This window comes from Eriocheir sinensis, chromosome 34, assembly GCF_024679095.1.
Source record: "Eriocheir sinensis breed Jianghai 21 chromosome 34, ASM2467909v1, whole genome shotgun sequence".
Classification (NCBI taxonomy): Eukaryota; Metazoa; Arthropoda; class Malacostraca; order Decapoda; family Varunidae; genus Eriocheir; species Eriocheir sinensis.
The window spans coordinates 1,803,934-1,830,928 of NC_066542.1; the positions used below are offsets into that span (position 1 = coordinate 1,803,934).

Genomic DNA, 26,995 nt, shown 5'->3' on the forward strand with positions numbered 1-26,995 from the left:
GCTGCATCCTTTAGTATAAATAAATGATAAGGGGAGGAGGAGAGACGAAGATTAGTGAACAGAGGTTTCCGCACAGCTCTGTTCTTGGTCTCGCGGTGTTTTATCAAGAGAATTCGTTTTCTCTACAAAGGACAATACGTGAAGTACTTCCCATTAGATCAAAGGTGCTTCTTGATAGACTTACACTCATGTCGGCACAAGGGTTTCATCACGAGAGGGTGAGTGATGAAGCATCTGCTTCGTAGTCCAGTGTGTTTAACTTACCTTCTATGTTTGAAGCTGTCAGTGCGTGTACTATAAAACCCAGTAACAAGGACGAGTTTAATTGCTCAAGGTAAATGTTGAATGAAAAGTAAAAGTCATGATACCACGACCATCAGCGACACGACAAGTCATTTATTTTTTTATCCAAACGTATGCAAAACTACCACAAATGAGGTTCGTAAAAATGTCCTGTGACTGTTCCATTTTTTTATTTATATCGTGACACGGAAAGGGTTTTCTTTGAAATACAGCTGAGCTAGACTTTGCACTCGACCCATCAGGTGACATATTTTGGCAAGTGGCTCATTGAAGGAGACAGTGGACAAGCCACGGGCTGTCCTACCGGCTCCCTCTGGCGAACAGTGTCTGTTAGTAAGCCAACTTCTATTTGAGAGAATTGCCCGGGCTCCCTAAACCTAAAGGACGGAGGCGGCTCTATATTGTCTGGCAGGGGCTCCACCTCACTGCTTAGTGCGGAGGGGGCTGAAGCTCCCTCAGAGATACTTGGAGTTCTTCAGAAACTATAGCCTGGGTGGGTGTGGTCTTGTAACCTTTGAATGCTGGAGCCCCTTGCTCTGGACATGTGGTCTGGCAGCCACACTCGAACCCTCCGCCTGGCGGTGTGAGTCGACAAAGCCAAGTCGTGACTGAGCCTCAGCACTCACTCCCGCGGCCTGAGATACGGTACAAGATCCATGATGATGAAGAATCCCACTGGGCTCCTGAGGCTGATGACCAACATAGGGCTGATAAAGCCTAGGATCCTGGCAGTGGGGCTTGGACTGGGGCTGGGGCTCCGTGCATATGGCCTGAAGAAGAGGTTGGGTGCTAGATGATCGAGACTGCAAGTGGCCGCAGGGCGAGTGCGGTTGTGGCTGTGTGATGGTTGTCTGTGATGGAAGCTGCGTCCCCTCCGTGCACGGCAGTCGATGGTTGACCGGAGAGAGCCCGCTGAAGATTGGCGTGGCTGGCGAGTCCCACGGAGATGACCCTGACGATGAGGGCATCAAGCGGAGCTCTTCTGTGGTTATCGAACGTGAAGTCCCCGAAGACTGCAGAGGAAGTGTGAGCTCCCCTGACGAGGAGCCAAGCGGCCACGTGCCTGTGCCAGGAAGTAGCCTCAGCTCTGTGCCTGAATAAGACAACTGTCTCACATCCGCTGACGTCAGCAGCTGCCGAAAGTCTCTGGAGAAGATGAGAGGGTGTAGCTCTTCCGCCGAGGCCATCAGGTGTCGTAGGTCCCCCGAGGAGGAGGGGGGAAGCTAGCGCGGGATCCGAAGGAGGTAAGGGATGCGCTGAATCATACCGTCGGGGGTCGTTACCACCTGGGACACCTGACACGCTGGCAGCTGTAAGTCGAGTGGAGAGGATGATAATTGCTGGAGGTGCCTCTTTACCCGCGGGAGGGAGTTCCTGGACGCTGGCGGCAGGGCGGCGTCCACCCGGCCCGCCGTGGTCAGGTCCGTGAAGGTAGAATCTGAGTCCGAGTCGGCCGTCTCTTTACTGTCCCAGAAAACACTTTTCTGTGGAGTAACAGAAGCAACCGTTAATGCCATTTAAATTATTTACATCTAGAATGACTGTATAAGTGTAAGGCTTTTGTGATGGGACTCACTTCACAAAATTAGACACTCCATATCCATGCAATGAAGCTAACAAGGTATTGACCTATTCCGGGGAATTATTATTGTTTTCAAATATTCAGTAAGAGATTCGAACCCTAGCCCCTGAGACGGGAAGGCAGACACTCTAGCGCCGAGCCAATGGGACCCCGCGGCCAGTGGCCTTTCAGAGTCTTTCCGTGTCTCGGATCATCACGCTATTTTCCCTCTTCCATTTAGATCAATTTATGTGTGTATAATTGAGCTCCTTATCTTACATTATATACTTATCTGAGAGACTAGGCCACTCATCTCCCTGTTCCCAAGAAGGGTGACCGTTCCAATCCCTCAAACTACCGTCCTATAGCTTTACTTTCTTGTCTATCTAAAGCTTTTGAATCAATCCTTAACCGGAAGATTCAAAAGCACCTTTCCACTTCTGACCTTCTATCTGATCGCCAGTATGGGTTCCGCAAGGGGCGTTCTACTGGTGATCTCCTTGCCTTCCTAACTGACTCTTGGTCATCCTCTCTTAGCCGTTTCGGTGAAACCTTTGCTATTGCGCTGGACATATCAAAAGCTTTTGATAGGGTCTGGCACAAATCTTTGCTTTCAAAACTACCCTCCTACGGTTTCTATCCTTCTCTCTGTACCTTTATCTCCAGTTTCCTTTCTGACCGTTCTATTTCTGCTGTGGTAGACGGTCACTGTTCTTCCCCTAAACCTATTAACAGTGGTGTCCCACAGGGTTCTGTCCTATCTCCCACTCTCTTTCTGTTGTTCATTGATGATCTTCTTTCCAAAACGAACTATCCTATCCATTCCTACGCCGATGATTCCACTCTGCATTACTCAACTTCTTTTAATAGAAGACCCACCCTATAGGAACTTAACGATTCAAGGCTGGAGGCAACAGAACGCTTAACCTCAGACCTTACTATTATTTCCGATTGGGGCAAGAGGAACCTGGTGTCCTTCAACGCCTCAAAAACACAGTTTCTCCACCTATCCACTCGACACAATCGTCCAAACAACTATTCCCTATTCTTTGACAACACTCAGCTATCACCTTCCTCAACACTAAACATCCTCGGTCTATCCTTAACTCAAAATCTCAACTGGAAACTTCATATCTCATCTCTTACTAAATCAGCTTCCTCGAGGCTGGGCGTTCTGTACCGTCTCCGCCAGTTCTTCTCCCCCGCACAGTTGCTGTCCATTTACAGGGGCCTTGTCCGCCCTCGTATGGAGTATGCATCTCATGTGTGTGGGGGGTCCACTCACACAGCTCTCCTTGACAGAGTGGAATCAAAGGCTCTTCGTCTCATCAAATCTCCTCCTCATACCGATAGTCTTCTACCTCTCAAATTCCGCCGCCATGTTGCCTCTCTTTCTATCTCCTATCGATATTTTCATGCTCACTGCTCTTCTGAACTTGCTAACTGCATGCCTCCCCTCCTCACGCGGCCCCGCTGCACACGACTTTCTACTCATGCTCATCCCTATACTGTCCAAACCCCTTATGCAAGAGTTAACCAGCATCTTCACTCTTTCATCCCTCACGCTGGTAAACTCTGGAACAATCTTCCTTCATCTGTATTTCCTCCTGCCTACGACTTGAACTCTTTCAAGAGGAGGGTATCAGGACACCTCTCCTCCCGAGACTGACCTCTGATTTTGAACACTCCTTTAACCTCTCTTCGGGAGCAGTGAGTAGCGGGCCTTTTTTTTTTTTTTTCTTTGCGCCCTTGAGCTGTCTCCTTACCTGTAAAAAAAAAAAAAATAGGGGAAGCCAACCAGAGTAGGAGAGGATCCCACCGCTGCCACCAGTTTGACGGAACTCACTTCCCATCATACATACGACATCTCAATGTCACGACACACGAAAAATTTATCTTTTCGGTAGAATAAATCATTTTCACAAACATCACCTCAGGATTCGAACCCGGTCTCTTGAGACGGGAATCAGATACTTTAGCGTCGATTCAAAGGGATCCCCGTGCCTTTAAGATTTCTGAAAATTTTCTGCGTCTCGTGCTATCATTCTTTCACTTAACAAAGAAGCAAATTTAACACCAACACACCACAGAGAGACGTGTCCACCCCCAGTCCTCACCGGCCTTACCTGTCTGTGGAGGCAGACCCCGCGGGGGAAGGACGTGTGTGTGTTGCCTTGGTTGTTGTCGTGGCTCCCTGCCACGGCCTGCCCCTGCTCTCCTTGATGCATGGCAGCCTGCGCAACGGTGAGAGTGGTGGAGGGCGTGGTCTGCTGGATGGGGTCTGAGTTGGGAAGGACATCCAGGCTGTCGGCAGGGCGGCATAGAGAAGACACCACGCCAGGGTCGTAGGTGTCGGGATCAGGGACGGTGATTGTATTAGTATTAGTGGTGGTGGTGGTGCCGGCGGTGTCGGTAGTGGCGGTGGGCATCATGATGACAGTGTGGTTGTGCGTAGGCGGTGGTGGGCGCCTCATTTGTCTGGCCACGACCACGCCCGTGATGAGGATGAGGAGCAGCACTGCGCCCACCCACACCAGGACCCCCAGCAGCGGCGGCACGCCCAGAAGGCCCCACTTGGAGCCTGACAGGAAAACACACACTTTAAAACTTCGCCGAACTATACTTTTTCACCCAAAGCTGCCTGGCAAAACTAATTTTATTAACGAGGCGAATGTGTTGCCTGTGCTGCCAAAGTAATTGCCTGCGCCACCGCCTCGCTTGTCGCCTTTAGAGTGCATGATGATGCCATAAATATGTCGTAATAGCCATAGCAATTATTATTATTATTATTATTATTATTATTATTATTATTATTATTATTATTATTATTATTATTATTATTATTTTACAGTTAAGGAGACAGTTCAAGGGCGTAAATAAAAAAAATAAAAAAAGCCCGCTACTTTCTTCTCCTGAATAGAGGTCAAAGGAGTGGCCAAAAAGAGAGATCAATTTCGGGAGTAGTATTAGTAATAGTGGTGGTTGTAGTAGTAGTAGTAGTAGTAGTAGTAGTAGTAGTAGTAGTAGTAGTACTACTACTACTACTACTACTACTAGAACTACAAGATTTCCCTTCTTATCTTCCCCCTGTCCTGACCCTCTTCAGCCCTTCCCCCCTCCCCCCCTCACCTCTGACGGCGTGTTGCTTGATGCTGGCGGTGTGTACCTCGAAGCGCAAGGCGTTGCTGCGGCCCCGTGTGTTATGAGCCGCCACCCGCAGCGTGACGGCCACCCCCGGCCGCAGCCCCGCCACCACCCACTCCAGGAACATGCTGCGGCGGGGGCTCAGGGAAAAGGAGGGAGAAATATACTTGTGTTTGGCATTGGATAAACTTCGTGTAAAATAAGGTATTCCGAGTATCTGCCCTAAAAATAATTCGATGATTTTTTTTTTATAATCGATGAGTCATTACATACTTTGTCGTCATCTTTTTGTGTACATTTCAATTTCAACAACTATTGGAGAGTCAAGAATGGGCCTTACGATTTTCTGAGAAGCAAATTTGGTAGAAATGAAAGGAAGCTGATCTGTAATTTTACATTATACTTCTTTCCTTATTTAGTAACTTTTACTTGTTTTCCTCCGAATAAACATGTTTTATGGAAAGTTACCGGAACAATAACAAATAAGTGACCCAAATATATGACCTGAAATGAACAAACAATCCCTGGCAATGACCATTCCCATGCTGAGATCGCCTAGGGTGTGGCGTGAGGCAGGTGCCTCGTGCTCACCTGGTCATGTTAGCTACTAGCTCGTTGTCCTGCCACGTCTCAAGCGTGAAGTGCTGCGGGAGGCCGCCGTCAATGCCCTCGAGGCAGATGACCGTGAGGGCGGCGGTGGCAGGGCGGGCGTGCACCGTACTGGAGTCTGCCGGGAACACGGAGCAGTTTGTGGGCGTGTCAGGCGGCCCCGCGGGCACCAGAGTCACCACGCAGGCCTCGCGCTGCCGCCCCACGCTGTTGGCGGCGCGGCAGAGGAAGCGTCCGTAGTCCTCGGGAGTGATGGGCGTGACGATGATGCTGGAGGACAAGCCATCCACCCGCACGTCCTCGCCGGGCAGCTCCTCCACCGTGCCGTCCACTCGCTTCCTGACCCACGACCATGTGACGTCCTCCGCTGGCTCCGCCTCCACCAGACACTTGATAGACGCTGTGGAACCGCGGGCCACCCCTTTGGTCCTCTCCCGCCCTGTCCTGGCGCACACCGGATCGTCTGGGGCAGCGGGGAGAGAGTTATGATAACGGGGACCTGCGTCATTGTTTATCGCTGTAGTTGTTACCGTTTGTGTCGGGTCGGTGCCGAGGATTTGTGCACATGTGTTTGAGCCGTGGACTGTCTTCTTTATGTTTCTTCCTGCGTGCCTTCACAAATGCCTTTGTGAAGGAACGTGGAGAGAGAGAGAGAGAGAGAGAGAGAGAGAGAGAGAGAGAGAGAGAGAGAGAGAGAGAGAGAGAGAGAGAGAGAGAGAGAGAGAGAGAGAGAGAGAGAGACTATATTACGGAGATGATTGCAGTGGTTCTGAAAAGTAGTTAGGGTCTCTTTCAATGCCATATCCATTACACGTGTGATTTAATTCGAACTTGCGGTGCATTCTCTTCTGCTGCAAGGTAGGAACGCTGAGTATGACGGCATTTGGTTTACTTTTGTTCATGCCATTTTGAGTTGGACGTTTATCGTCAACCCCCTTCAAAAAAAATTAGTGTCAATTAAAGTCGTCAGATTAGCAACAGGGTGAAGCCTAAAGAACAACCATCTCTTCATTAATGGTCGGTGAAGCGAACCATGAGTCAAGTAGTGCTTTATATGAACAACTCTTCATCCCTCTCTCCCTCTCCTCATTTAAGGACAAACAGTTACCAGTTACATCCTGCTTCTCGGCCATGTATATATATATATATATATATATATATATATATATATATATATATATATATATATATATATATATATATATATATATATATATATATATATATATACATGACTGTGATACATAATAATACATGATCAAGGACAACACGAATCAAATTTGCTGGTTCTCATTCGTTACTAAGTCGCAGTTTATTTTATATCTTCTGAAACGTTTCATTCGTCCCGTCATCACTTGGGGGTTACAGTTTTCATATGTTGCTACAATCAGCTTTACTTTAGCGTCTTACTGTTTGTCCACTATTCAACAAAGTAAAATCCGTGTGCTCATTATTATATTTAAACCATAAGTATCTGACATCATATAACAATATCTGAAGAAGGCCTCGGGCAACCTTATTCCACAATGAAAGAGTTCGCCCGTCAGGTTAGCAGCAAACCTATAGGCGGCGCGCGCGGGAGCCCGGCGGTGAGTGATCATATTTGTTATAGTTTCGGCGGAGGTGTGCGTGGTGACCTGTGCTATACATTCCCGTGCCTTGTGTGGCTTTACGGTACTGAGAGTTTGTGACGCGAGTAACCTGCAATCAGGCACAACGACGGAGGGTCAGTCGGAGAGGCCGAACACCGAAGGTTGGTAAGTGCCCACGTGTGCTAGTCTCGTAGCAGCAGGGGCGACTAGTGATGTGTTTCAGGGATACGAGTGTGGGGCTCTTGAAAGGTCTGGACTTCCGAAAATCCCGTAAATTCTCAGCAATAAAATATATAAAATAAAATATCTGAAAATTGAGTTATCAGACTCACGGCCCCTCCTAGTCACTTATTATATTTAATTTTGACCAGCCACATCTCCCATAGGTCAAGCAAAGACCAGATGAACCAGCTCTTAAGTTTATTTAAGCAACAAAGAAACTCGCTGGTAATTAAGAATAATTAATTAATACCAAGCACACAGCAACCTAGCTATCTATCTTAAAACATCCTAGCAAATAGATCACTTAGCTGTAGGTGGGAGCTGTAGGTGTAAGCCTAGACGCAGCGACGAGAGGGGCAGCAGGCGGAAGCTGAACCCTGGACGACAAACTTAGATGAGCGAACAAAACTTTGCCTCATACCTCAACGTTATTACGGGCGACATACACCGGGACACTAACATGAAATTAGGACGGAGAGGTGAAAGAAGAAAGGCTGTTTGAAAAAGAGAAGGAAGGAAAGGCAATAATGTGAGTTAAGGGCCGGATGAAGAGTAGGAATGAGACGAAGAGGAGAAGAAAGAAATGAGTGAGGTGGGAGTAGAAGGGAAGGATGACGAGGAGAATGAGGAAGGGAAGGAGCATAGAAGAAGCCAGCGTAAGATAACGAGTTGGGTGTCTCAGGTGGCCCCGAAGGTGGTGTAAAGTGATGGTGGAGCGAAGTGTATTAAGGAGACTTTTGATCAGAGTAAGGAGGAAGCCATTATAAATTGCCTGACGGAGAGGTAAAGAGAAAGACACCGTGGAAGTTTATGAAGACATTGAATTGGAGAAGGAGGAGGAGAGAAGTTTGAGAAAGACGAAGCGGAACTTATTAAAAACGTATTGAAGAAGAACTTTGATTGGATATGGAAAAGTGAGAGAAAAGTGTAATTGCGAAGCCTTAAAATGAGAAGACTAAAGAGCAAAAACGTGCAAGAAACGAAAGCCTGGGCGAGAAGGAAAAGAGTGAGGATGTTGGCGGTACAGTGTGAGGCGCGTGTCCATAAGGAAATCAACAGAGCGTGTATAAAAAAAATCATAACGTCAGAAAGAGAGGACGGAGAGGACAGTGGAACCAAAGCGAAGTCGAAACTGCGGGAAGGTAGACAAAAGGGGTATACAAAAGATGGAGAAGAACAAAAAGAAAAGGGGCGTAACTTTAATATGGAATTCTGAAACCGGAGCGCAAAGAGACGTGTGAGCAGGAAACTGTTGAGATTGCTGCAGAAAAAAAAGAGAAAATGAAGAAAAGTTTGTGAAAGAGAAGAAGAGACAGATGGAGGAGAGAGCAGTAAGGATGTACGGTGAAGGCAACGGAAGAGGTAATTAAACAGACAACGAAGGACTGAAAGGAAGAAAACGGAAGAAAGAATGGCAGATAAAGACATTGAAGGGACAGGAAGAAAAATCATGTAGGTAACGGAAGGCTTAAGGACAGACGGCAGAGGGACTTGGAACACTGAAATTTGGTGTAGGAACAAATTTGTTTTTTCTAGGGTGCGGGGGACTAAAGAAAAGAGAGGTTGTATGGAGAGAGAAGATAAATATGATGAAAGACTCAAAAATAGGCGAAATAAAGTGTAGCATCTCGTGTATTACTCACGTTGTGGTACAGTTGCGGAAATGAGTTCCTGTACCCACTGTGGTAAGCCTTCCCTCCAACCGGCAACGTCGCAGTAGTACTACTCAAGTTTTGTTGTGAACGAACGGTGTTCGTCGTGTTCGGGTGTGAGTGGCGGAGAGGTTCACTGCTATTCAGGAAGTGTAAGGGAGGCTTTATTCATAATTAAGAGGTGAAAATAAATCTAACATGTGTATGTAACACATGTTAAACCAAGGTATCACTACAAAATAATAACAGCAGAGATAAGACGAGACGTATTATCTTGAGTCGAGACTTTGATGTTCCGCTCTTCCATCAGCATTCACGTGTGAATGTGTGCACACACACTCTCTCTCTCTCTCTCTCTCTCTCTCTCTCTCTCTCTCTCTCTCTCTCTCTCTCTCTCTCTCTCTCTCTCTCTCTCTCTCTCTCTCTCTCTCTCTCTCTCTCTCTCTCTCTCTCTCTCTCACACACACACACACACACACACACACACACACACACACACACACACACACATACACACACACACACACACACACACACACACACACACACACCATGAACAGCATATCATTTACACATTAGGATAAAATATGTAACCAAAAGTGATATCAATTGTATTAGTATTTATATATTTGCATTATGAAAATGAACAATTGCTTTGATGTTGCTGTTCTCTATGTCATTTTCTTACGCTCTGGGGGATTAGTTTAGCTTGTTAATTGCCATGCTTTGATGTAAGACATGCACACCCTCTGATACTCTCAACATAAAAGATAATCTCCTCACTCTCCCATGTCAAGGCTGCTTATCTTCTTTTCTCCTTGCTCACCTCTCTCTCATTTCTCTTTGGTCTTTGTTTACAGCTTCCGGCTCTTCCCTTATCACTAACGTCCTCATATCCAGTGCTCCTCATGGCTCTTCCTTCTCCACCTCGTCCCTCTCCAGCACACCACACACCCAGCATCGCCCTGCCCCTCCTCTTCCCGCTCGCCACACATTATATAACAAATATTGCCAGCGGCGTCTTGTCACCCACGTGTGCTTTCCCGACTATTTCCAAAAGGAGGGAGAGGTCGCATTGCGATATTGATCTGATATTGAAACCTTGAAAAAGATTGCATCCGTTTCAGTAACAAAAAAAGTTCGGATTTGTAGAACGGGGTGCTCGGAGTCAAAGGGGCTCGGTGTCTGGTGCAGGAGCCATAGTCTGAACCGCTCGTGTCGCGCCTCAGGCCTTGGGATAAATAGCTTTTATTTCAAAGGTCTCCGCAAACCTCAGGCGTACAAAAGTGGACAAAGCGTCGGCTGCAGGGAGGCGTTTCATATTGTAGCTCTTATATGCACGTGAATTCACCTCCTAAGACCCGTGAAAGGCGTCCTGTGACCGGGATTTGTCCCTATATGTTGACTGTACGTGAAGAATCGTTTATAAGGATCGTTCTTTTTGAGTGTTTGTGTATCAGTGTATGTGAAGGGTGTGTCAAACTCTTTATTAGGATATTAGAAATGGAAACTTTGGATTAATCTCATTCCTACGAAAAATACTAGAGGCGTCTTGTGGATTCTGCACCTTAACTTTGACAAAATAGTCTAACTCCTCTCCCTCTCTATTCTCAACTTTCTTTAACCTCACTCTCTCACCCTTAGGATAGCACAGCTTGGACGGGGTCTTCACACCAACAAACTCACAGTCTATCGTGTCTTCATCCCCATAAACAACTTCACTTCCTCACCTTGACCCATTGTAGACTCAGAGGACAAAACTCACACTGATTGAAGAAAAACACATGACACAACCCTCCTTCTTCGCCTCACCCTGACACTCAAACAGGCAATACACTACAGTTTCACACCCAGAGAGAAGCAGCTTCCCCTCACATCTTACCTTCCCCATCCCGATAACAACAATGACGGACCTCCACACCAAACGCCTCATTTCATCCTTCACTTTTACACATACAGGTTGCGTTCTCCACCATAACAGAGATTCACAACAACACACGTTTCTTACGCTAATTATAGAGATAATACTGCTTTTAGTCCCTTTCCATTCACAAAGCCCCCATTCCTCACAGTCAGTCGTTCCTCACCCACTCCTTCCTTCACACACGTAACATTGTATTTTCATCACTTAATTTGACAACGTAACGCCCTAAAACTAACAAAAAGCAAGACTCCATTCCTTATCTCCCCCTCCTCCTTACACAGCTTCCCTTTTCCTCACAGTAGACGCTCAGCATGATGGAGTCTAACAGGTGGCGTTCCCCGGGGAAGGCGGGATTGGAGGCGGTGCAGGTGAGCGTCGCCCCATTGTGTTCCCGCCTCACCAGCAGCGTGAACATGGCGCTGGTGACGTTCCCTCCCGCCTCCACCTGGGGGCGAGGACGGCAAGGAGAACAAAGCAACTCTCATATTTTCTCTCATTCTCATTTTCTCTTTCTCTCTCTCTCTTTTTTTTCTCTTTCTTTCTCTTTCTCTTTCTCCTTTGATAAAGTTCCACATCATAAATTACTTTACAAATTAAGGCAAATAGGTATTGACGGTCAAGTACACCAATGGATCGTGAATTGGTTGAGCAACAGACAACAAAGAGTGGTGATTGACGGATTTAACTCAGAGTGGACGCCGGTCACTAGTGGCATCCCTCAGGGCTCGGTTCTTGGCCCAGTGCTCTTCATTATTTACATCAACGATGTGGATGTCGGACTCAATAATCGCATTAGTAAATTTGTAGACGACACAAAGATTGGTAACTCGGTTCATACTGGCGAAGACAGGCAAAGCCTCCAAGAGGATTTGCACAAAATTTCAGCTTGGTCTGATAGATGGGAGATGCCCTTTAACGTAGACAAGTGCCAGGTCTTTCAAGTTGGAGCAAGGAATAAGAAGTTCGATTATGAAATGCGCGGCGTTAAACTCGAAAGTGTTCAATGCGTTAAGGACTTGGTGGTCAAAATCGCGTCAAACCTCAAACTCTCACATCAATGCATCGATACACCAAATAAAGCGAACAGAATGTTGGGCTTCATTAAAAGAAACTTTTTATTCAAGAATAAAGATGTAATACCTCCACTCTACAATAGTTTAGTCAGACCCCACTTGGAATATGCGGTACAGTTTTGGTCTTCCCACCATGCAAAGGACATTGCTAAATTAGAAGGTGTTCAGCGTCGGGCAACAAAAATGATCCCTTCCTTGCGCAACGAATCTTACGAAGAAAGGCTTTCCACCCTTAACATGTTCTCTCTTGAGAAACGTCGCCTCCGAGGAAAACTGATCGAATGTTTTAAAATACTTAATGGTTTCACGAATGTAAACAGATCAACATTGTTTATAATCGATGACACTGCGTACGAGGAACAATGGCGTAAAACTCAAATGTAGACAAGTAAATTCAGACTGCACCAAACTTTTCTTCACTAACGTTGTAATGCGAGAATGGAATAAGCTCCCACCGTCAGTGGTCCAGTGTAACACGATTGACTCCTTCAAAAACAAGCTTGACCGTCACTTCCTTCAACTTAATATCAACTAGAGTTGAAATGCATCGTTTTGGAGCCTTCTGATTAATGTAGAATCACTTAGTTTTATGGACAGACCACCTAGTCTGGACCATGGGGTCTGTGTGGTCTGATTTTCTATGTAAATCTATGTAAAGCTATTTCTTTCTTTCTTTCTTTCTTTCTTTCTTTCTTTCTTTCTCTCTTTCTCTTTATTTCTCTTTCTTTCTCTCTTTCTCTCTTTCTTTCTCTTGCTTTCTCTCTTTCTTTCTCTTGCTTTCTCTCTCTCTCTCTCTCTCTCTCTCTCTCTCTCTCTCTCTCTCTCTCTCTCTCTCTCTCTCTCTCTCTCTCTCTCTCTCTCTCTCTCTCTCTCTCTCTCTCTCTCTCTCTCTCTCTCTCTCTCTCTCTCTCTCTCTCTCTCTCTCTCTCTCTCTCTCTCTCTCTCTCTCTCTCTCCTGGACGCTAATCCTTATTACTCCTAACTCATTTTCACTTCAACTCTTTGTCCAGTTCTATTCCCCTTTCTCTCCGTCTCCCTCTCCCTCTTCGCCACTAATCTTATATTCCTTGCTCAATGTCGCACTCTCCTTCCCTCCTACGCTCCCTATCATTTTTGTTTATTTCCTTTCCTCCTCTCTCCCACCTCTCTCTTTACTATCCCTTCCCTTAACATCAGCCCTTGTCTAAGTCTACCTTTTCACACCTTGCCGGCTTTTCTCTCCACCTCACAACTGTCGTTACCAGATGAAAGAAACAGTAGTCGATACAAAATATCAATCAAATTATATATTTTCTCCATTTTCCTTATTTATTATTTTCCTGTTCCTTTTCTCCCTTTTTCTTTCTCTCCTTTCTTACTTATTCTACAATCTCGGACGTGCCTCGCCTCTGCCCTTCACTCTCCTTGCTTTCCGTTTATCCAACAGTTTTCCTCTTTTTCGTCTACAAACTTGCGCCGTTACAATAGTTTATAGAGCAGTGCGCGCTCCGTATTAGACAGAACTTGTCTTGCCGCTCAGTATTTCCCTGTTCTCCTCTCATTGTTACCATAATTTTATGTCTCCTCGCTTTGCACATCACAGTCCATTTAGCGTACGTTGGGTTAAAGTTTCTGTTTCGTTTTTCTGTTTGTGTGAAAGTTAATAATCCTCTTTCCATCAGAGTTTGCCAGACAACAACTTCTCTCCCCGCCGTACACCCAAGATCCCTCCTCCATCCCTCCTTCCTCATATTTATTCTCGCTCATGTCCCGTCCGGTTCTCGTCTCCCCGTTTCTATTTATCTACTACCAACGGCGTAGTCATTTATCATACCACACTAACATTTTTTAACAAAGAATCGTCATGTATGTATGTATGTATGTATGTATGTATGTATGTATATATATATATATATATATATATATATATATATATATATATATATATATATATATATATATATATATATATATATATATATATATATATATATATATATATATATATATATATATATATATATATATATATATATATATATATATATATATATATATATATATATATATATATATATATATATATATATATATATATATATATATATATATATACATATATATATATATATATATATAAATAGACTGGAGGCAGACGACGGAGGAAGACTCGGCCTTTCCCTTACCATACACAAATCCAATGCTCCTCACTCTTTCCCTCATTCCTTCCCTCCCTCACTCCCTCCATGTACACTCCCACATTCCTTTTCCCTTCACCCCGCTCTCCTCTTTTCTCTACCTTGTAAAACTCACTGCGTAAGACACGGATGAGAGGGGCTTGTGGCCGTTCCACCAAATAATGAGGGCGGGGAGGGGGAGCTCATGACAGCACAGCACGTAAGTCGCAGCTCCGTGCCCGCCGAGGCTGCCTCGCCGGGGTTCAGGATCCTCACTGTCACCGGCGACACTGTAACGGGGTAGAGAAACAGAAATAGATAGATAGATAGATTAAGACAGTAGCAAGGAGATAGATAATTTATTAATCTCAAAATACAACACACAGTACAATCTTAATGTTTTTTGACTCATGAAAAATATATGACTAGCGGTTTAATTTAGTTAATGAAATGGTAAATTTTTTTACCGAAGAGTCTGTTTTTTTTGTTGTTTTTTTCTATTTTAGCTTATTATTTATAGTGGAAGTGTCCCTGGAAGTTATCTGACTCGCGTTGAAAACTTTGTCTCTAATAGTTTCTGCGTTGAACTTATTTTCGGTGTTTTTAGCAACTAACAAACATCGTTATCCTAGTATTCTTCTGTATCATTTTCAAAGTAGGATTCTTTACTTGGAATGTCTTCTCATATTGGCTGGGACCAACGTGCGTATTTCTTTTAGTTAACGGAAAGCGAGTCTCAGGATCTCCTCCAACTTCCCTGCGTTCATCCCGCTCGGGTGTCGCGTTTCAGGACCATTTGGAGTACAGGGAAGAGGCAGGGGTAGCGTGGTACACTCAGGAACAACATTCTCTTGTCGCCATTCCTATTTCCTACAACTGAAGTACATCCAGGAAGGGAATTTCATGACATCCCCAACTCAAATTGATTACTTTTCTTAAACTTCTTTTGTACCTCACTTTATAGGTACAGATCTTTGTTGACTTTTTTGCTGTTTGTCTGTTTTCTCTCTTGAACTGCCTCCTTTAAAGTTAAAGAATGAAAAAATACGTTGTCAGTCCACGAAACGAGTTAAGTGCGCAAAGCAGCAAATCTTTAAACAAAAGCATATCACCGTGACGAAATTAAGCTAACAACGAACATCGAGCAAGGAAGTAAATCGGCGCCCATTGAACGAAGGAGAGCGACACGCTTGCCTTAAAGCCGTCACTAATGGGTCTGGGAACGTGCATGCCTGTGTGTGTGTGTGTGTAATAATAATAATAATAATAATAATAATAATAATAATAATAATAATAATAATAATAATAATAGTAAATGGTTTAATTATTTGTAGGCAGCCATCAGCCTGAAAATACACAAAAATACCATACAATGAGTTTCATGTGGTGAGTAATGGGGGAAGTGGGGAAGGGTGGTGTGTGTGTGTGTGTGTGTGTGTGTGTGATGGGGTGGAGGGGTCATGTGATCATGGAGGTGTTAATGACCCTCACAAGCGTCGGCATCCCACTAAGCCGATATCTGTCCGTGCGAGTTTTGACCGGGACGAGATTTTTTTTTTTTTTTTTTTTTGGGGGGGGGGACATCAGCCCTGGCTGGGCTATTAAGCCATATTTATTTGCTTTTTTTGTATGTTTTGCTTATTTTGTTGTTGTAGTTGTTTATTTTTATTATCATCATTCACACAGTCATTTTTATAATCAGCATTCACACAGTCATTTTTATAATCATCATTCACACAGTCATCTTTATAATCATCATTCACACAGTCATCTTTATAATCATCATTCACACAGTCATTTTTATTACCACCATTCACACAGTCATTTTTATTACCACCATTCACAAAGTCATTTTTATAGTCAGCATTCACACAGTCATTTTTATAATCATCATTCACACAGTCATCTTTATAATCATCATTCACACAGTCATTTTTATTACCACCATTCACACAGTCATTTTTATTACCACCATTCACACAGTCATTTTTATTACCACCATTCACAAAGTCATTTTTATAATCATCATTCACACATACACTCTTCATTACATCCGGGGTACCTAACCAAAGCTAACTAAGCAGGGGTGGGCAGGGACATACATGCACACAGCATTCACACACACGGGGCTGTGTGGCCCAGCAATATACCAACATCGCATATAAATATGAGATAGCATATATATCAATTTTATATGTATCACCTGCTGATTATCACGTGGACCACAACAGTAACAATACATTGGTTTACATATTTTATATGTAAGAGTACCCTTGTATGATAAATATTTATTATTTTATATAATAAGGAAAATTATCAATCCAGACCAAAAAAATATACATATATTTCGGTCACATCTCGTCGATCAAGCAGGTCTCTCTTAAGAAAAGCATCAACAGGTCGGTCAACTCGGGATTCCCGTCACCAAGAACTGTGTCCAAGGTGATGGGAATGTCCCTGGCGCTGCAGTAGTTTACCAGTGGACCGCGTTCACGGGTAAATCTACTGCAGCGCAAGATGAGGTGGCCGATGGATAGTGTATTATCACACTTTTTTTTTTTTTTTTTTTTTTACGTTGTTGCCTATTGCGCCGGTAGGCATCTTCCTGGTGGGGCCTGATGGTCGGCCCAAGGCTTCTTCCAGGTGGGGCCTGATGGTCGGCCCAGCCCGTTCTGGCGCAGGCTAGTGTTTATAGTGGCGCCATTTTGCATTGGCTCATGCTGCCCCCCGGAACTCGTTCTTGATTCGCTTGGACGGCTTCCTCTATAGTCCGGGTTGATGGGTGGTCTTCAGGACAGCATGTGGGAAGTTTTAAGCCACTCGGCGGTGACTGAAAAATCCGAGTGGTAGCGTGAGGATTCGAACCCGCATCGTCCATCACGCTGCGAATGTTAGTCCAGTACGCTACCAGTTCGGCCACCACCTACCCTCAACCACGCTGCATTGACATAGTGGTGGAAAGGTTCTGTTAATGTAGGGGGTCAGGTGTGTGAGCCGGGTGCAGTTTAGGCTCAGCCGGCTCAAGACTACTTCCTCGCGGCGAGAGGAGCGGTTGGCGGTGCTCCACTCTCCCAGACTAGGTTTTATTGTATTTAAGGCCAGGTCGGTCCACTGACTTTGCCACAGAAGATGTATTGATGTTTTCCCAAGAGAGAGGCACGATTGAAGATCACGAGGGACTTCTCAGGTTCCCTCGAGTTCGACAGCCGATTTAGCCAAGGCGTCTGCCTACTCATTGCCGTGTATGTTGCAGTGACCAGGCACCCAGATTAGCGAGATGGACTTGGGACATTAGTGGAGTTTATTAATATTGTGGTGTCTTGTGGGTCTAGTGGGGGGAGGGAGGGCGGGTGGGAGTAGGTCTCTATGACGGGGGTTGTGTAGGAGGGACTTGCCGAATTTGGTTAGGTTTGTCTGGTATCGGTCCCGTAGGGTGGGCATATTCAGCTGGGTGAGTGCATGCTCGTAGTTGGTGTAAGAATTTCCCAGAATCTGTCTGCATGCACGCCTTTGCACTCTCTAATTGGCGTTGCTGGGTCTTGTTGATGCAGGAAGCCCAAGCAGGAAAGGCGTAGAGGAGTCTGGGAAGGATGAAGGTGGTGGGGGCTCCAAGTGCCTTCATGCGACTCAGCATGAAAAGTTTGTAGGAAGCCGCCCTGATGATGGTGGTGACGTGCTTGCCCCAGCTCAGCTTGCTGTCTAGGGTGACTCCAAGTAGTTTGGTGGATTCAACCACCTGCAGCTGGTGAGGGCCAACCTCCAGGGCTGGCGGTGGGATGGCAGTGGTGGAGGTGTGAAAATGCATCACCACCGTCTTGTGGGGGTTGAGGGTGACGTTGGTGGCTTGCGTCCAGCTCTGCAGGTTGTCCAGAAAGTCTTGTAGGGGCGCGTAGTCAGTAGCTGTGTTGTTGATGGAAATGCCCACTGTAGAATCATCTACATTCTTCCAGCGATGAGGGGCATCTATCAGTGCATTGTTGATCAGAATAAGGAAGCAAAGAGGCCCCATGCGCGTCGCTTGTGGCACCCCAGCACATAGGTGCTGGAGGATGGAGGTGCAGCCCTGATGACGCACAGCTTGGTGCCGGTGCGTCAGGAAGTCCGCCAGCCAGGATGTCAGGTGCGAGGGCAGGCCGATGTTTATGGCCTTGGTGATGACAGTGGTGTGGTCAACCAGGTCGAAGGCTTTCCGAAAGTCAATAAAGGCGAGGGCAGAGGAAGTTTTTTTCTGGTTTCCAGGTTTTTAAGAATGAAATTAAGGAAACTAATGAGGCAGTGAGTTGTGGAGGAGGCTCTAACGTTGCCGAACTGCCTCTGATCAATTTTGTAATGAATAGTATCATATGCCCAGCTAAATACAAAGTCTTCACAAAGCAGGCTCGGGATTGGAGTGATGGCAATGGGTCTTAGTTCATTAAGTGAGGTGGGGTTGGTGACTTTGGGGATGGGAGTGACGAATGAGGTTTTCCAATCTGTGGGGCATTTGCTCTGAGTGAGGGAGGCATTTATGATGGAGGCAAGGGTGGTAGCAAGTTCACAGGAAAACTCCTGATAAAGCTTTATGGGTAAATCTAGGGGTGTGGTAGACCTTCTGAGTTTGAGAGATCTGAGCTTTTCGGCAACTTGAAACTTCCACGGATGGAGGATTAGACGGGGAGGGTAGGTAGGCGGGGAGGGAGACAAGGTCTAGGGAAGGAAGGCTTTGACAGATGAAGGAAAAGTGAGAGTTAATCAGTTCAGCTATCTCAAGGGGGGAGGAGGAGGAGGGGAGAAAAGGGAAAGCCGAAGATGGGTTTCCCAGGGCACACAAATAGCGTATCTTGGAGAACAACTTACATAAAAACATAAGAACATAGGGAAACTGCAAGAAGCCGGGTGGCCTACACAAGGCAGCTCCAGAATCTCCCCCACTACTCACGGTGGGTGAGGTGTAGTAACAGGGGTTACAGGTAGAGGCTTGATCCTCGTTATACCGGCGGTACTAGGCACGCACCAGTACCCTGCCACCTGTCGTCCTCGTCCATGTAGCTATCCAGTCTACTCTTAAAACAAGCTATCGTCCCTGCACTAACTATGTGATTGTTGAGTCTATTCCATTCCCCCACCACCCTATTACTAAACCAATGCTTGCCTATATCTCTCCTAAATCTATACTTTTCTAATTTAAATCCATTACTGCGAGCTCTTTCCTGCTGGCTAATTCTCAGTACTTTATTTATATCGCCTTGACCCATTTGAATGCTTCTATCAGATCTCCCCGCACTCTTCGTCTCTCTAGTGAATGTAAGTTTAGATGTTTCAGTCTATTTTCACATGGGAGGTTCCTCAGCCCCTGAATCATCTTGGTCATCCTCCTCTGAACAGATTCTAGCAAGTTGATGTCCATTCTGTAGTGTGGGCACCAAAACTGGACAGCATAATCTAAGTGTGGCCTAATAAACGCTGAATAGAGTCTGAGGATAACCTCTGCACTCCTGTTGGTTACCGTCCTGTTAATAAAGCCTAATACCCTGTTAGCCCTATTCCTCGCACTAATACATTGCTTCCTTAGTTTTAGGTCAGAGTTCATTAACACTCCCAAATCCCTTTCACACTCTGATCTGCGTATCGCTGTGGAGTCTAAACTATACCCGTGTAATGGGTTGTGTGTTCCTACACTAAGTACGCTACACTTGGTGATGTTAAAATTCATCTGCCATTTCTCAGACCAAGCTGACAGTTTGTTGAGATCCTCCTGCAGTGCTCTAGCTCTAGTCCTAATAGTACGTCCTATTTTGGTGTCATCTGCAAATATACCTATGTCACTAGTTATCCCATTGTCTATGTCACTGATGCAGATAATGAATAAAAGCAGGCCTAAAACTGAACCTTGAGGAACCCCACTGGTAACATTACCCCATTCGGATTTTTTACCGTTAACGGTAACCCTCTGTTTCCTGTCGCTAATCCACGCTTTAATCCAATCAAATACCTTCCCTCTTATCCCATGAGCCCTGACTTTATTTAACAGTCTCTGGTGAGGTACCTTATCGAAGGCCTTACTAAAATCAAGATAAACCACATCATAACTCTCATCATTGTCATCTGCCTCGTATACTCTATTGTAAAAGGATATAAGATTAGTGAGGCACGACTTTCCTTTAGTAAACCCATGCTGTGAGTCGTGAATTAAATTATGTCTGTCTATATGGTCCCTAATACTATCAGCTATTATTGACTCAATCATTTTACCTATAACTGACGTCAAACTAATCGGCCTATAGTTCTCCATAGAAGATTTGTCTCCCTTCTTAAATATTGGAATAACGGGAAAACACATTGTACCCGTTCACCTGGCACAGCTCTGGGGACACTTGCCAGGGTTCCGTTATCGCCACTATGTCCGGGTTGATGGTTCTCACTGTGGTAATAACCTCGTCGAGCTTGTTGTTCAGGGAGGTGACGTTCGACATCAGCACTGAGGGGAGGTTGTACCACACGCGCGGCACTTCAAAGTGTTTGTACTCGCTATGCTCTACTATATTAGTCACTGGGCGTACACTTGTAATAGTACTGATGGCTCGCTGAACACAGCACCCTGCCCGGCGGCCACGGCTACGAAACAGGTTCAGTGTTTTTAGTGTGTCGATGGCCTGTGAGGGGGGGTATCCAGCTCCACGCCTGAGGAAGCGAAGGAAGTGTAGAGAGTAGCGGTAAGCCATACTGCACTGTGTGTGTGTGTGTGTGTGTGTGTGTGTGTGTGTGTGTGTTAGAGTAAAGGAAGCAGCTTAAGGGTAATAATAAATGAAAGGAAAGAGGTCCGCTAAGCACTGCTCCTGTAAAAGTAAGTAGAGAAAAGTGGTCAAAAAAAGAGGTAAATTTCGGGTGGAGAGGTGTCTTGATACTCTTCTCTTCAAAGAGGTCAAGTCGTAGCCATGAGGAAATACAGACGTAGGAAAACTTCCATAATTTAACAGTGAAAAGGATGAGAGAAGGAATATGATGGTTGCATAAGGGATTTGTACAGTATAGTGATGAGCTAGAGTGGAAAGCCGTGTGCAGCCGGGCCGCGGGAGGTGTGAGGCATGAAGTCAGTAAGTTCAGAAGAGCAGTTAGTATGCATATATCGATAGAAGGTAGAAAGAGAGGCAAAAATGCGGCGGATGAGGCAGAAGACTGTAAGTAGGAGGAAGGAAGTTGATGAGACGAGAAGCCTTTCACTCTACTTTATTCAAGAGAGACGTTTATTGGGGACCCCCCAAACATGAGATGCATACTCCATAATATTTATGTGATTGGACAAGGCCATTGTATATCGTCAGCATCTGTCAGGGGGGAAAAATGGTTGTCAGGTCAGACCAAAACAGTAGAATTTGCATTGACCGCAGCATTCCGACTTGCATCCACACTTGGTCAGCTGCTGACAACTCTCTGCAATGGGTGGGAGCTCTGTCCAAACAATCTGCCACAGATCTCCTTTCTTGGTCCAGTCCCAGTTGGCAGGAGTCTGCTTTTCTGGTTGACGTACTGTTGACTGACTCCAGATGCAGCCCGCCTGGTAGGCAGATTGTTCACCAACGCTGCACCATCAATGATGATGGTGTCGGCGTCTGGCTCTGCCTCAGGGGTTGTAATTTGGCTCTCAAGAATGGTAGTGAGGTGGGATTTCTGACAGGTGTGGAGCTTTTCACCATCACTGAGGGCAGCGGGATGTGACTGGTTCTCATGACGGAAGAACTCCTTCAAGTCACACTCTCTGCTCTGGCATGATATGAACTGCTTGGAGAACAGTTGACAGTCTGCCTTCAGCACTTTTTGCTCTGAAGAGTCAACAGACGCTGGTACCTGTCGGAAAAAGTCAACCCTGTTCTTCTTGATTGGTTTATAGAAGGTGGATTCTTCTTCCCCTTCCAGTCCCTTCATAAACTCCTGGAAACGGACCTTGCCTTTCTCAAGGTGTGTGCCAATCAGCTCGGCGGCAGTTTGGTGAGCAATATCCTTTACATCAAGTGAAATCAGGTCCCGACTCTCCTCCTGGAAAGGATTGCCTATATCTTGCATGGCTTGTGAGAGCTTTTCTACTTTCTCAAGGAACGCTCTTTGTGCTCGTTTTGTCTCCTCATGGTGGCTGGTGTGTTCAGTACCCTCTATGTTTGCAAGTCGGAAGACTGCAATACCCTCAACAGATCTGGTGGTCTCCAGTAGATTATGTGACTAGCTCTGAGAATGCCTGTGGGTGGGCATCCTCTTCGGGTGCACGTTCCTGTTCCAGTCTCTTGGTGGCTCTGAGGTACGTCCTCTCTCTATTGTACAGGTCTGTCGAGCATGCAAAATTGTATTTGAGCTCCTGTGCAATAGCATCTCCACCGGTGAGTCTTGCAAGAAGTTTTCCGTCATTTAAAGTTTGAGCACATTCATGAAGTCTGTTATTGAGGTTCATCGTCATAACTTGTCTGAGTTCAGAGGATGGGGCTTCTTTGTCACATATGAAACACGTTTTGCCCTCAAGGATGGTTCTACCCAGCTTGGTCTGGCATTCTACTGACTGAGCCCACTCTGCTCTTCTTTTTCTGGCTCCCTCCAGTTTCGTGTTGTTGAACATAAGGCAACAACTTTGGTGATACTGCGCCTTGTTCCTCCTCAGAGTTTCTCCAATGCCACTACCATCATCAAGTTTGGCTGGATCCAGAACAATAGGCATCTCATTAATTGCGTGAAAGAGGGGAATATTAGTCGCAATCATAGTGTAGCCATCATGTTCTTGTGGTCGTTGTGCACGTGGTGACCTGAGCTCTTCACTCTTCTTCTTCTGGCAAAGACAACACTTGCTCCAGTCAATCCGGAATTTAGACAGTCCTGGATCTGTATTTGCCATCATGGTGAATGGTATTCAAGGTATCACAGAATGATAATTATCTGTATTCAGTGAATCAAGGCCGAGGGTTTGTCCTTTTACCACCTTGATCACAATCATGCACAATAAGGTATGGGATATGACTAGGTTCGGGAATAAAAATATTTGACCTACCCCAAGCCCGATCGTTCATCCAGTATCATTTAAGTCCGTACGATCTGTACACCATCCAGGTAACTACATCCAAAGCAATGTAAAGCCCCATTGCCCTTGGCTCGGCTCTCCCGCGCTGGCACACCCTGTCAATTCAGGCGCGGCTGTCTAACTAAACATCTATGTTAAACTACATGTAATCTACAGTAGCTAACTGATGCGGGGCTTATTAGACAGCATTTGGGACACTAGACTAATTATTTAGGTACACTAAATAATTATTCAGCTGATACTGAACCCCATGCTGAGTTTTATAACAGCGGTGCCATCCAGTGTGCCCTGGTTGTGCGTTGACATCCGCTCTGTTGGTACAAGGAACCCAGTGAGTAAATCCATGGTTCCAAATTCGGATTCTACATAGTGAAAAATGTATGATTTGACACCAAGATCATTCAAATAGAACAAGTCTTTGCGATTTTATTGTGAAATGCAATATTTCTGTATATTCAATGGCGTCCATCTTGAAAAATGGCCGCCATCTTGATTTTTTAGGTGGCCAACAGGTTTTATCAAAAGAGCAATCCCCGAGGAGTATGTGTGCCAAATTTGGTGCTCGTTTCCGGAAATGAAAGATTCTCCTGAAAATTTGCTGTTATCTGCTCCACTATAGGGGATAGGCGTTTCGAAGATTGTGTCGAGTTGACAGGTAGAGGAACTGAGTTTTGAGGCACTGAAGGACATCAAGTTCCCTCTGCCCCATTCGAAAATGATAGTAAGGCCTAAAGTTAAGCGTTCTGCAGTCTCAAGCTTAGAGCCATGTAATTCCTGTTGGAAGGCTCTTTTGTCAAAAGATGTTAAGTAATGCAGAGTAAAGTCACCGGCGTACGAGTGGATAGAACAGTTTCTTTTGGAAGATCATTAATGAATGTCACAAATACGTACTCTAAGTATGGAAAACGCTTCATGAGATCCTGTTTGGCTTCAGGAGAGTTACGGTCATGCAGAAGGCACCACACGAGTTCCTGGGTCCACGTTGTTCCTGAGGGCAAAGAAAGCAATTAGGCGATCAGCTGGTTGATGTGATTGATCTGCATGATGTATGTTTAATCCTAACACTCAGGATAGTGGAGCCGCCCTACCGGGGCTGACGTGAGTGTCACTGCAAACTGCACAAGTATCGAGTGTCGTTATCTTTTTTTATTTTTTTTTATTGATAACGCACACAAAGTCTTGCTCCCATAAAAGATTCTAGATGTTCATCGTCCTCAAAGATCTTGATATTACAAAGCACTTAAATTAATAAAAATCACTGGAGACTCAGAAATTAATTATGTACACGCAAAGCACCCCTGGACTTCAAGTGTAGCACAATTGTTACATTTTCATTTTATCGTAAATTAATCAACTTTGCGGAGTATTAAAATAGGTCATAGCTGAATATTTTGAGAATTAAAGCAAATTAGAGGGACGCTCCGTACAATCAAGCGATAAATGGATCAACTTTACGGCGAGAAATAAGCACATTGTATGGAAGACTGCAATAAGTTATCACACTTTTGTGGTCTCACCTGTTTTGGGATAGGTGACAACCCAGATGTCGTCAGGCAGGATGGAGAGGGAGGCGTAGGACGGGTACCAATCTTCGAAGGTGTGGTATAAAACGAATTTGCCGGGTTCCACGGCCACCTGCTCCATCGTGCGGCAAGTCACCGGGACCTTCAAGGGCGGCAGCCTCCTCATCGTCAGCCTGTTGTGGCACCGACAATGTCTTCACTCGTGTTGTTGTTTTCACGTTATTGTGTTGTAGGTCAAACATTTTAATAATGTGTGTAGGACAATAATAATAATAATAATAACAACAACAACAACAACAACAACAATAATGATAATAATAATAATAATAATAATAATAATAATAATAATAATAATAATAATAATAATAATAATAATAATAATAATAATAATAATAATAATAATAATAATAATAATAATAATAATAATAATAATAATAATAACAATAATAATAATTAATAAATATATATGAGAAGCGAGGAGGGTGCTGAAGCCCCCCAAAGACCCTTCCCATGTCCTCACTAACCGTTTCCCTATTATCTCATCAACACCAGAGAGTAGTTCAACATGCTCTCTAAAGACAGATTCTCTCTTTTCACACCACACTACATTCACACAACATACACACCATCTCCTAAAATTTTACAAATTCAAAATGGCGAAAATTAGCATTGCCTCGAAGTCCCCGCCTGGGGGGGGGCCACAAATTCCCCCAGGGAGCAGTCACCTTTTGACTGCCGACTTGAGAGGTGTCTTGATAACTCCTCGGACCTCTTTCTTATCAATCTCTGCAACATTCGCGGTCTTCGTTCCAATTTCCATTTTGTGGAGCACCATCTCTCCTCTAAACCTGTATTTCCTCCAGCCTATGACTAACCTCTTTCAAGAAGAGTGTATCAAGACACGTCTCCACCCGAAATTGACCTCTCTTTTGGCTACTCTTCACTTTTATTTTTTCATGGGAGCGGCGAGTAGCGGGCTTTTTTGTTGTTTTGTACCCTATTTGTTGCCTTTGAGCCGTGTCCTCTGATAAAAAATTTTTTTTTTAAAAACTGTAACGTTGATGCAGATGTTTGATTATCTCATCCTTCAGGTTCAAGTACTCTGAAGATAAGTTGTTCCAAGTGGAGCACAGCGGAGGCGGCATGACTGGCGGGTGGGTGCTATTTCACTAATGGAGTTAAGCCTTGTCATTGTGAGATTACAAGGCTTTTTTTTTTTTACAACAAAGGAGACAGCTCCAGGGCACAAAAAAAGGAAACAATAATAAAAAAGCCTGCTACTCGCTGATCCAATAAAAAGAATCAAAAGAGGTGGCCGAAAGGGAGGTCAATTTCGGGAGGAGAGGTGTCCTGATACCCTCCTCTTGAAAGAGTTCAAGTCGTAGGCAGGAGGAAATACAGATGAATGAAGATTGTTCCAGAGTTTACCAGCGTGAGGGATGAAAGAGTGAAGATACTGGTTAACTCTTGCATAAGGGGTTTGAACAGTATAGGGATGAGCATGAGTAGAAAGCCGTGTGCAGCGGGGCCGCGGGAGGGGGGGAGGCATGCAGTTAGCAAATTCAGAAGAGCAGTCAGCGTGAAAATAGCGAAAGAAGATAGAGAGGCAACATCGCGACGGACTTTTAGAGGTAGAAGACTATCAGTAGGAGGAGGAGAGCTAATGAGACGAAGAGCCTTAGATTCTACTCTGTCCAGAAGAGCTGTGTGAGTGGAGCCCCCCACACGTGAGATGCATACTCCATACGAGGGCGGACAAGGCCCCTGTGTATGGATAGCAACTGTGCGGGGGAGAAGAACTGGAGGAGACGATTCAGAACTCCCAACCTCGAGGAAGCTGATTTAGCGAGAGAGGAGATATGAAGTTTCCAGTTGAGATTTTGAGTTAAGGATAGACCGAGGATATTTAGTGTTGAAGAAGGTGACAGCTGAGTGTTGTCGAAGAATAGGGGATATGTATTTGGAGGATTGTGTCGAGTTGATAGGTGGAGAAATTGAGTTTTTCAGGCATTGAAGGACACAAGGTTCCTTTTGCCCCAATCGGAAATGATAGCAAGGTCTGAGGTTAAACGTTCTGCAGCTTCCAGTCTGGAGTCGTGGAGTCGTGTGTGTGTGTGTGTGTGTGTGTGTGTGTGTGTGTGTGTGCGTGTGGGTGTGCGTGTGCGTGTGCGCGTGCGTGCGTGCGTGCGTGCGTGCGTG

The 26,995-nt window shown here is 45.1% G+C and overlaps 1 protein-coding gene and 1 long non-coding RNA gene across 7 annotated transcripts in view; both read right to left on the bottom strand.

Annotated features, from left to right (window-relative positions):
* Nucleotides 1–494: 494 nt before the first annotated feature.
* LOC127007174 (uncharacterized) lies at nt 495–23,618 on the bottom strand. Its single transcript, XM_050877891.1, is given in 8 exon segments — nt 495–1,787; nt 3,991–4,445; nt 4,994–5,136; nt 5,600–6,204; nt 11,285–11,452; nt 20,569–20,765; nt 21,802–22,060; nt 23,541–23,618. Coding segments are annotated over 8 exon segments (2,907 nt in total). The 3' UTR covers nt 495–785.
* Nucleotides 23,619–24,662: 1,044 nt separating this feature from the next.
* Nucleotides 24,663–26,995, bottom strand: part of LOC127007205 (uncharacterized) — a 31,271-nt gene continuing 28,938 nt past the window's right edge. For all 6 annotated transcript variants that reach the window (XR_007760109.1, XR_007760108.1, XR_007760107.1 and 3 more), the window contains exon 2: nt 24,663–24,969. This is a non-coding gene — a long non-coding RNA (uncharacterized LOC127007205). The remainder of the gene's footprint in view (nt 24,970–26,995) is intronic.